The sequence below is a fragment of the Sitophilus oryzae genome, unplaced genomic scaffold (genome assembly GCF_002938485.1).
Source record: "Sitophilus oryzae breed Bouriz unplaced genomic scaffold, Soryzae_2.0 scaffold_1620_pilon_pilon, whole genome shotgun sequence".
Classification (NCBI taxonomy): domain Eukaryota; kingdom Metazoa; phylum Arthropoda; class Insecta; order Coleoptera; family Curculionidae; genus Sitophilus; species Sitophilus oryzae.
The window spans coordinates 4,351,312-4,363,160 of NW_022146304.1; the positions used below are offsets into that span (position 1 = coordinate 4,351,312).

The 11,849-nt window shown below is 31.8% G+C and overlaps 1 protein-coding gene across 1 annotated transcript; it reads left to right on the plus strand.

Moving 5' to 3' along the window:
* The first annotated feature begins 326 nt into the window (after positions 1-326).
* Positions 327-11,411, plus strand: LOC115880232 (LMBR1 domain-containing protein 2 homolog). The gene is made up of 12 exons (XM_030897390.1): positions 327-923; positions 979-1,127; positions 1,180-1,347; positions 1,402-1,612; positions 1,666-1,842; positions 1,901-2,078; positions 2,132-2,313; positions 6,055-6,294; positions 6,576-6,777; positions 6,840-6,947; positions 7,021-7,136; positions 10,814-11,411. Exons 1-12 carry the CDS (start codon positions 750-752, stop codon positions 10,952-10,954), a joined length of 2,046 nt encoding a protein of 681 aa, XP_030753250.1. The 5' UTR covers positions 327-749; the 3' UTR covers positions 10,955-11,411.
* Positions 11,412-11,849: the final 438 nt, after the last annotated feature.

Consider the following 11,849-nt stretch of genomic DNA (forward strand, 5'->3'; position numbering starts at 1 on the left):
GATTCGTTCTCTAAAGATTATAAATTTGTATATTTTACTTATTATCCTCGTTATTATCTTAGTGTTGTATAAATACAGAATACACTGTATATGAGAAACATACACATATATGAGAAAAATATAAGAACCATTAGCAAAGAGTCAATATTTGCCATTAGTTTGAATTGTTGTAATTGTGCCGTCTTTTTGAATATGGGATTACCCGGTTTACTGATTAATTTTCCACCACAGATAAACACCTATCAATCCATGATTTTGTATCTATGGCAAAATATTACTGTCGAAAATACTTCTGTGGGTATCTAAAATTTTTGTACCTATCTTCATCTGTATATTTGTCTAAAATTTGGTTGTCAGCAGGTTGTCAGGTTTGACGTTTTAAAATCCAATTAGAGCAAAAATATTACATTTCTGTATAATTATTTGATGATATTAACAATTAAACCATTGACCATAAAACAATATATAAGTAAAGACAAATGTGTTGATTTAAATATAGAATGTCTTCGGTCTTAGATCAATTAAAACCTGTTATAAGTAAGACCGGACAGGTTATAGTGCAAGATGTACCTGATTTAGTTCTCTGTAAGCCCCGTTTAATTCCGTTAAAAAGTTTTACTCTAGAAAAATTGGAAAAAATGCAACAGGAAGCTCAAAATATTAAGAAGCAGTCCACACAAGAAACCGCATCAGAGTAGAGTGTATAATATTGTCCCTGGAATTAAATTTAGTTACGACTTAATACAATCATGAGTTATACACCTTTAATCTCAAAAATTTTACTCTCCTTTATTATATCATCAACTGTGCTGTATCGATATGGAAATTGGTTTAGGCATCGAATTTTTGTCACAATAACTGTATTATTAGCTTGGTTCTGTAGTTTTTTAATTATTTTTGCTCTCCCACTGGACATAATTTCGGTAAGTAAAGACCAAAACCGCAGTAATTTAAAATAATTTAATTATTCTATATTAGACTGTATATAGTCAACAAAATCATACGGAGATTAATACTATTGATAACTCAACTATTGAAATTATTGAGGAGCCATGGGGAAACTTACCAGAAAGAGTATTTATAAATTTATGGAGAACTGTGTATTGGAGTACCCAGTTTTTAACTTGGTTTGTTTGGGTATAATTACTCTTATTTAAATAATAATTTTATTATTAACAGGTTAGTAATGCCAATGATGCAGTCATACATAAAAGCTGGTGATTTTACTGTAAAAGGGAAACTTAAATCAGCTTTAGTTGATAATGCAATTTATTACGGGTCATATTTGCTCATTTGTGGTATTTTGCTTATTTATTTAGCATTAAAACCAGGCATCGATTTAGATTGGTAAGAACTAGTTTTTTATTCTCATACACAATAATAAATTTTCTTTATTTTAAGGAATAAGTTAAAAGCTATAGCTTCATCAGCTAGCAATACATGGGGTCTGTTTCTTCTTGTGCTTTTACTAGGATATTCTTTAGTCGAGGCTCCTAGAAATTTTTGGAATAATTCAAATGCAAGTTTGAAGCTCACTCAATATTATTTTAGAGCTGCAAAATTAAGTTCAGACAAATGTGAAGCTGAAGAAACAGTTGATGATGTTTTGGAGGTATTTATATTGTTAGATATATTTTGTATGAATAAATTTTAAATATTTTTCAGTCTTTGCAAGCAATTTCAATGGCTATCAGGCCAGGGCATTATCTTTATGAACCTTTGGAAACAATTATGCAGAAAGTACCAATTGAGTTAAAAGACAGGATGAACAGAAGACAGATACCTGAAGATGCACCGCATGATTCTCCAACTGAGAAATCTCTTATTCGATTACATAGACAAGTAAATATTAAACAGCATAATTTTAATTATTTTTACATTATAAATAATTATTTTTTAGACTATTAAATCCCTGCAAGTATTACAGAGAACAGAAACTCAGTGGAACATATTAGTGGATAAAATTTTTGAATGTGAAGATAATCTCAAAAATCAAATATCGAGAGATAAGAGGTTTAAAAGAACATTCACTAAAGAATCTAACCAGTTGTTTGGCTATATTTGCACTCCAGTAGTTGGTAAATTATCTGGTTTGTTGTTCGTTATCATTTTCTTATTATATCTTTTTTAGAATGGTATTGGAAATGTTTTGTAACACCGTATTGTTGGAAAGCATTGGCCATTATTACAGGAATTATGTCGGTTGCTATAGTATGGTCAGAAGTAACATTCTTTAGTGTATCACCTCCATTGTCAATATTTGCAGTTTTTGTGAATGCAGCCAAGGCAAATTATGATTATTTTATGATTGAGGTGAGTACATTATGCAAACAGAATAGTAAAGAATTTTGATTTTCATCTGATAAAAGTAAAAGTAATAAATTACTTCTTGGTTGTGGAATGGGGACGTATTAGTCTCACACTTGACTTTGTAAATTTTTTTAGTCTTACACTTGATTTTGCACTATGTAAAATTGACATTTTTATGTAGGTAGTATTTATTTAACTATTATAAATTATTATTCTGTAAAAATATTTAAGTGGAACTAAATATTTTCAGCTAATATATAAGAATTAATTGAACTGGACAAAAACAAGAATTTTCTGATGAAAATTTTTAGACATATTGTGGATATACAGAGGTATATAGAACTCTTTAACACTTTTTTAATAAGTTTTCTGTTCAAAAAGTCCTCAAGTAAATTTTAAAGAATCCCCCAATGATGGACATAATGTGGTTTTTGACCACATCCGGAGTAATTTTTAAATTGGGGTTGTTTTTTTTTATAAAGTTTTAGGTTTATAAATATTATATTGTTTCTTATAAATTTTTTTTTAAGTTTTTTGTTACCATACTTCTCCGAAACGGCTTGACCGATTTTGATTAAATTTTATATGTACCTATATTTAGTAGGTCTGAGAGTCTTATTATCTATTTTTTTATACCCCAAAGTGAAAAGGGTAGCCCACACTTATCCATGTATGGCATTAAAATATACATACAATCCTAAATTTTCACCCCTCTACCATCAACCTCTATTTTTTAATAGAGGTTGCTTTTTTTTTCATTTTTTACCATACTCCTCCGAAAAGGTTTAACCGGTTTTGATGAAATTTTATATGTATATTCAGTAGGTTTGAGAATAAGTTGTTATCTATTTTTATACCCCCAAGTGATAAGGGTAGCCTACACCAATTTTTTTTTATTTTTTGGACAAATTTTGTTATTTTTATTTTGTTATGTTGTGGCATTAAAAATACATACAACCCTAAATTTTCACCTTTCTTCCATCAACCCCTATTTTTTTACAGCGATATTAGTAATTCAATAATTTTAATTTATCAACTTATTATTAATAAAAATTGTTAGAGTACCTTAAATTAAAAACGTGAGCGTGATTGGGTATATACCGGGTACAAAGGTATTTACTTAAATTCAATATACCAACAGCAACGCGTGGCCGGGTCTGCTAGCATTTGTATAAACATTTATGTGTATTTTTGGGTCGTGAATACGCATCTTAAGTACTGACATCCTCTCATGAATCACCCTTGACATCTCCTTATGAATCACCCTGTATATTACATTTAGTAAAGCGGAAAGACTTCTGTCTGCTTTATCTGCATATTAACGAAGTATATGACGACAAATTTGGTATTAGTGCGTGTAGTAATATCCGCTGCGTTAAATTAAAAAAAAAACATTAATGAATTCTCAAAATAGAAACAGGTATCTCCAATTATGTAATTATGTATTTGAAACACATAACTAATCTTTTGTGTTCTATGAATACTAATATACTACACACATGAGATGTTGCCTATTTTTCCTGTAGAGCATGCATGGCACTATTATAAGGAGATGAGTAATAAATAGTAAATTATAATATTGTGCGTTAATCCACTTAATTACAGGTTTATTATAAATGTAAATATAACATCAAAATTATATTTACATTGATATTTACAGAATATAAATTCATAATTTAAAAAATTATTTTGATAGATGACATTATCCCTATTAAATTAGTTAAAAAAAGGTCCATCGGTGGAAAAAATTCCCACAGTTTTGAAAATGGTTTTAAATGATTTCTCTAGACTTGGGCTGATATGTTTCAAAAGTCCCCGAAGATAGACGATGAGCTCGAGGAGTGGGGAGGAGTTAAATGTCTAATTAAGACTAAAAAAAATTATATAGTTTAAAAGATGAATGCGTCTTTGTTTGATATGTTTTATAAAGCATTACTTATTTTTTGTTTGTCAATTTCTAATGAAAAGTTAATTATTTATTCAGTACAAGGTCCCGTTTATCCGCGAAGAAACTGTTCCAGAAATAAGTAAATATTTTAGAAATTTTCTTTTGTTTAACAAAGATCTTTATTATTGTTGTTATATAGTAATATTTTTATACATAATATAAGATTGTAATTAGTCACGACAGTTTTAAAATATTCTCATTTTCCACCGTTGCTTCAATCAAAATAATAACCATTAATTCACATAAATGTCTTATAAAAGTCGTCTTCGGCTCGTATTCATTGAATGCTTGATGGATTATATTACTACTGGAGCAATTTACAGACATTACTATGGAAATGTGCATATCATAATATTTCAATTAGTTATTTTCAAGTTATTGGAGTATAGAAGTAGTCATTTTCAAAATTTGAAGAGCCATATAAGCGGATATAATATTATATTATTTTATTACAATCAAAGTAACTACGCCACTGGCACACATTCTCATGATCTCTGAACAGCGTTGCCATTCTCTCGGGAATCCTTCATGACTGCGATCAGCCCGTCTTGTTCCCACTAGCATAGAACAGGAAACGAATGTCTGATTCTGATCTTTTCCTTTTTATGAATGAAATGCCGGGTCTACTTTATTTAGGGGTCATTGGCTACATACGTCTTATTACGTCTTTCGCTGAATAAACCATATATATATTCTTAATTACTTTATTGTTTTCCAAAAATGTCATATGCCTTTTCCATACAGATAGGTATAAGGAAACGTATAATTAAGATATGACCATTTGCGACAGTATGTGAGGCGTCAAGTTGCAAAAAAATTGTTTTAGCAAATGTTTGAAGCGTTATTTTACAAAAAACGTGTCCATTAAGTGGAATCATTGTTTTGTATCTCGTTTTTCTAGAAATAATAATTAATATTTAATTTTTAAAGGGAGGAAACTCAAAAATAATTTGGATAAGGCGGGTTTTGTTGCAGTATGATGCATATTGCGGGTTTTGCTACAGCAAGATATTTGCATCCTAACTTGATTTATTAGATATGCTATTTTATTAAAATTAGGTAAGCATCTGAAATGGATAAGACGTCAGTAGTAATATTATACTTGTGTAAAAAGCCTACGAAAAAATGCGGGATTTGCAACAATAATGAAATAAAAAGCAAATATAAGTGGATAAGACGGATTTTGCTGTAGTAACGTAATTTGTTGTGAATTTTTTATAGCCGACTTTTGCTGCAATTTGGGACTATGTTTATGTAGATTTCAGGGTCCACTATTAACATGTCATTAGGATAAGGTGGGTTTTGCAACTTGACCCCTTATTTTTAGACACATGAAATAAAATTTACTTTATAAAGTTGTATATTTTCTTTTAAAACTCTCCTACTCTTCTCTATTCTTATTCTTAAAGGCAGGCGGCCACTGCGAGCGTAACTAAACTAAGCTAAGAATATGAAAACAAACGGTAACTAAATGGGAACTCCACAGGGAACGATTTTCGCTCAGTAGCCAGCTAAGTTTTCGTATTGTATCTCTGCTATCATAGAACTAGTCGCTGCGAAAAATTCGCTGGAACCTGTCACGTACTAAAACGAGCGAAACTAAACTACGATTCGAATCTTCGTTCATCTATTTTCGTTTTGTTTCGCTCAAGTAGCCGCTGACGCATTAAAAAGTATGGAAGCTGATTTTTACAAATTTTATCTTTCCTTAGTTTAGTTTCGCTATCAGTGGCCGCCTGCCTAAGGGATAGAAACTAATTTCAGAATTACACTGTAAATAATTCACTTTTTTCCAGGTGATCTCAACCTTTATAATACTCTACCTTTCGTTCTGCGCTTATTCTACAGTTTTGAAAATAAAACTCTTAAATCTCTATTATCTTGCACCGCATCATCAGACTAACGAACATAGTTTGATATTTTCTGGTATGATGTTTAGTCGTCTCACACCTGCATTGTGTCTTAACTTTTTGGGACTGATACACATGGATAGTCACGTTATACATAGTCAAATTCAAGAAACTTCTTATACAAAGGTAGGCTATTATTTTTCTTCTTTTTTTAATTTGTGATACTAACATAACATTTAATTTTTTCTCCAACTAGATTATAAGCGTATACTAGATTTTATGCTTCTATATAGCTTAATCTGACAAAAAATAGGACTATTTCTCTGGAAATTATTTAAAGAATTGCTCTCAAAATTTTTGTTCTTTAACATTTGGTCAACCTTTTATGTACTGAAATACCTCTTGAATTATTATCAATTGTGCTTTAGTACACGATTTGAAAATATACATTTCAATTTCATTTTTAGATTATGGGTCACATGGATGTAATTGGAATAATATCACACGGTTTTAATATTTATTTTCCCATGGCAATATTAATATTCTGTTTGGCAACGTATTTCAGTTTGGGATCTCGATTTTTATCTATGTTGGGTTTCCATCAATTTGTTGGCGACGAAGAAATGACCACAGATCTAGTAGAGGAAGGCAGAGAACTGATTAAAAGAGGTATTTGTGATAACAGCTCTTAAAAAGTAGTGTCTTTTAATTAAAAATATGGGTATTTATAGAAAAAAGAAAAAGACAAAGAGCTGAGGAGTCATCTAACAGGAGAAAAGAACTTCAGGATAGATTGCCCAGTACTGGAAGATTTAGGCAGAACAATACTAACGAGGCGGGTAAGAAAAATTAATGTCATATGAAAGAAGAACATTTTAAATTTGTTTATATTAATTTCTTTGGCGGTTTCAGATCGTCCTTCAGAACAATTGGAAAGTAGTAGAATAAGAGATTCATATAATTTAGAAACGTATAATAGAACTACATATACAGGTGATGATATAGATACAAGGTTTCCTCCTGTAGAGGTAAGTACTATCACAGATTATACAGATTATAAACTTAAGTTATCACGCTGTTTAACCGCGAGTTTATTTTTGCGCACAGGAAATTTTACTCGTTTGCTCATCGTCATAAAAAACACAATTTTCGTACCACGAATTAGGAACAAGATTTTTATCTGTATACATATAGGATACCTAATATGTGGTACTATCTGGTATATTGGATATTGCATTGGATAGCATATTTAGTGGCGATATACCAATCTGGTCATCGAAACTGCGTGGTCTGCATTGATGTCGACAGCTTAATGGAAAATCAAATGTATTAAAAATAGATAAAACTTGGGTTTATACATTTCTTATATGCAGTATTGCCGGATCTTGTATCAAAATTTCAAACTGCACAAGCAGACGAAAAATGTTGCATCTACGGTTGGAACTTTATTTTTCACAATTAGTTACTCATTTTACTACTAATGCTGTAATAGATTATATTTGGCTAAGATATATTATTTTCATTTCAGTAGTATACATGGAAGTTTTTAAAATAGTTTATTTTTTTCTAATTTATTTAAGACCCAGATAATAATATACTTACACCGAGTCGGCAAGATAAGGGTCTTGGATCGGCCTTTACCTACATGTCTAGAAATGCGAAGTTTTTTTATCTATCCACACATATCCCTGCCTACACACGTAAAAACTGGCAACACTTTATGCTGCTTTGTATTTTAGCCCCCGGTCTGTCAACCGGTCATTTATATTTATCTCGGTCGTAAAATACAGACTACAGAGATGTGTCCAGGACCGTATACCGGTTTGGTCATCGAAACTGTGCGGTCTGGATTTTAACGTGTAAGACTGTGATGTAGACAGCTTAATGGAAAATCAAATGTATTAGTATTAGTATAAGTAAAAGAGGTACTCGGTCAATATAAGGTAATAACTATAAGGTACAGGTGCCCGGTAGCGTAGAGGTACTGCTCTCGTCTACCAATTCAAAGGTTGTGGGTTCGAATCCCACAGCCGGCATCTCATCAGCCTAGGTAGGTCGATTCAGCCTTAAATGAGTACTTAGGATTCACAATCCTGAAGTAATAATAGGCGGTTGAAGCGTAGTGCTAGCCACATTACCTTCCTTGTATACCGAACGGCTTTAGTATGGCCACAGATTATACAGATTATAATCTTTGTTTTTTCTTTATTGTTTTTCGTGGTTCCAATTTTCGGAATCGGGCACTAGTTAGGTGACTAGTTTGCGCACATAGCACGCCCACTTATGGCCTCTAAAATTGTGCACAGCGCCTGACCGGTACAGTTATTAGAGAGATATCGGAAAACCGAATAGCGTCATCCAGTATTTACGCGTACCTTATCATGGTTACGAAATGCGCGAGTCAATTTTTAACGCAACACCCGGTAATAACGTTACCGCCTGACGTAATTTGCGGATCAATTACACCAAGCGCTCTTTCTAAATAACCTCTGATAACGTTTAAAAATTGCTTCAATGGACATGTGCGGGTATTTGACAACCGGAGCCGGCCAGCGAGATCTTTTATTTTAGGTTATGTTTGAATTGTTTTGAATTATTGCTTTAGTTTTATTAGGTAATTTGATATTTAAGTAGCTGGGATTAGTTTTAATTAAATAAATATGACCCAAAATATGGATTCCACCTCTTCCAATACTAAAGAACCTATAAAGAGTCTTAGGTTTACAGCAGATGACAACTTAGCCCTTCTAAGAGAATTTGTTGCTTGTTGCCCTAAACCCATTGGCAGACGTTGAACAATAAAGCACTGGAAATAAGCACTTTAGCCCTTTAGTTTTAAAATACCTAGTAAAGAAAACAATTTCAAAGTGAGGTTAAGTTTAAATAGCGGACGAGACGCGATCAGAATTCTTTCCGATCCGATAACTGTAAATGAAGAGAATTAATACCACCTCACGTAAAGGAAATAACACCTGGCCTTATTAACGTCCATTCACGCTATTCGGTTTAGCGATATCTCTCTATTACGCTGTTTATTGTTATTTTACGCGAGTTTATTTTTGCGCACAGGAAATTTGACTCGTTTGCACATCGTCATAAAAAACAATTTTCGTACCACGAATTAGGGACAAGATTTTTATCTGTATAGGATACCTAATCTGTGGTATGGCAAGCTGTACCTTGCTACTCCCAAGGCGTTAAACGCTATATACGGGAGCTATTATTATTATAAGTAAAAGATAAAAATTGGGTCGACAGATTTCTTCTATGCGGTATTGCCGGATTTTGCATCAAAATTTCAAACCGCACAAGTGGGCGTTTACGAAAAATATTGCATGTAGGTTTGGAACCTTATTTTTGACTATTAGTTACTCATTTTACTACAGCTGCAATAGATTATATTTAGTTTAGATAATATGTTATCATTTTAGTAGTATACATGAAAATTTTTAAAATAGCTTATATTTTTCTACACACATTTTCCTACAAACGTAAAAAACCGGCAACACTCTCTCGGTCTCTCTGTCTGTCAACTGTGAGTGGCCGGCCGTAGCTCCAGCGCAGCGTTAGTGTGTCGATCTGCGGAGCGGTTGTGAAACACTGATGACACACATCACAACTACATGCGAGAGGTAGCCGACGCTCTATATAGAGTATGGCACTGTAAGAAGAAGTCTGTCAACCGGTCATTTATATTATTCTCTTTCACACGCATTAAAATCCAGACGGTCCAGTGTAGTCTGGATTTTAACGTGTAAGACAGTGATCTAGACAGCTTAATGGAAAATCAAATGTATTAAAAAGAGATAAAAAATAGGGTCGAAACATTTCTTCTATGTGGTATTGCCGGATTTTGCATCATAATTTCAAATCGCACAAGTAGGCGTTTATGAAAAATGCATCTAGGGTTGGAACTTTATTTTTCACTATTGGTTACTCTTACTACAGCTGTAATAGATTATATTTAGTTTAGATATATTATCATCATTTCAGTAGTATACATGAAAGTTTTTATAATAAATTATATTGTTCTACACACATTTTCCTACGAACGTAAAAAACCGGCAACACTGTATGTCGCTTTTGATTTTGTCTCTCTGTCTGTCAACAGGTCATTTATATTATTCTCTGTCACACTCATTAAAATCCAGACCACATAAATTCGATGACCAGCAGGGTACACATATAATCAAAACTAAGTGATTTTTATGAATGATTTAGATTAATTTCTCGACATTTAAAACTTGTAAAATTGCGAACTATCAATGCTTCTCAAATGGAAGTATTGTATGATAGTGTCTATCTGAAATGAATCATACTGAAATAACTGAATTACTTACCACTTCAACTATTAAATCCTAAATTTTAAAGGCACCTACTATCGTGATAATTAAACTTAGGCCCGGTTGTTGATATTCGGTTCAGGGTGAGTTCAGACTTGAACAAAGTTCATTATTAGGTTGTGCAATGACTTTTAACTTGGTTCAAAAATTATGTATTTGACGATTGAAATTGGGCCAGCCATTTTCGAGCCATAAACTGATCTTTTATTCACTAAATATTCACCTTATAATCTAATAATACAAAAAAATAACCTAAATATAATTGCCGAGTTCAGCGTTTTTCACAGTTTACATGAGTTTAAGCTATGTTTGTACAATCGGGCCTTAATGTCATGGTTTAGTTGAACTTTTTTTTTATTTAGGACGATCTAGACGCCAGGTTTGGAGCCAGTACCGGTTTCGGTAGAAATTCTCAGAATTTGGATACCAGGTTCGCTGACGGTTACCAGTCGGAAGGCAGAAGGGTGGGCATACCGCCCAGGGGTATTTTCGACGATGTCTGAATTTTAAATCGATGTTAAGATTAATAAAAAAACACCTCAAATAGTTATAAGAAATTATGTTAATATTGCACTTTTATTACAAAACTATTTTTATGAGATTAAGATAAGATGTTTTCTAGTCTATGACATGTAGCTATTTTGATTTTTTATTTTCATCATATTTTTTAATAAAAATTTACTCAAAAGTACGTGAGATTGAGGGTCATTGTTATTTACTTGGATCAGTACAGTTTTAAATAGGTGGGGTCAGTATTTTAATATACTTTTCTTTTTTTAAAGTCTCTAGTGTTTTTATAGTTTGCAGTGATTTAAATATTTATTAATAGGTTACATAACTGTTGTTACTTAATAAATAAACATTCCATAATGTTAATGTTTGAGTAAATACTCAATATGTGTATTTCACTGTAGCTGCTTGTTGTTATATGATATTTAATAAAATATAGTTTTAAGATTATCCTGACGTTTAATTTATTCGCTTAACTTTTACCAAAATTAAGGTATATATTGAGGTTTTTGGTTTTCTTCTTAAGGGTCCATTTCACTAGTCCGAAAAAGTAGCAAAATAAGCGTTCGGCATTTAACGTTTTATGTAAAATTGGCTAGGTATTTTTACACAAATGAAGAAGGAAATTAAAGATAAAGGATTATACTATATCCGTATTGTAGTACATTTTTAGACAACTTCTTTATTTTTAAGATTTTGATGGTCAAACATCAATAAAATATTCCTTATGTTTGGACTAAATTTTCTGGAAAATAAAGACATAATTTAAAATTCCGTTACAATACGGAAATAGGTTGACGTTTTGTGATTACAGTGATATATAATTTATATGGTTTTGTAACAAATTGCTCGCTATTTTATGGCAAATGCTGAAGCTCTGCAAACCTT

Bases quoted from the DNA above. Each gene is read 5' to 3' on its own strand.
- LOC115880232 (XM_030897390.1), top strand. From the start codon at position 750: ATGAGTTATACACCTTTAATCTCAAAAATTTTACTCTCCTTTATTATA. The intron at 1,843-1,900 runs GTAAATATTAAA...ATTATTTTTTAG, and splicing joins TTATTCGATTACATAGACAA to ACTATTAAATCCCTGCAAGT. The intron at 6,948-7,020 runs GTAAGAAAAATT...TGGCGGTTTCAG, and splicing joins GAACAATACTAACGAGGCGG to ATCGTCCTTCAGAACAATTG.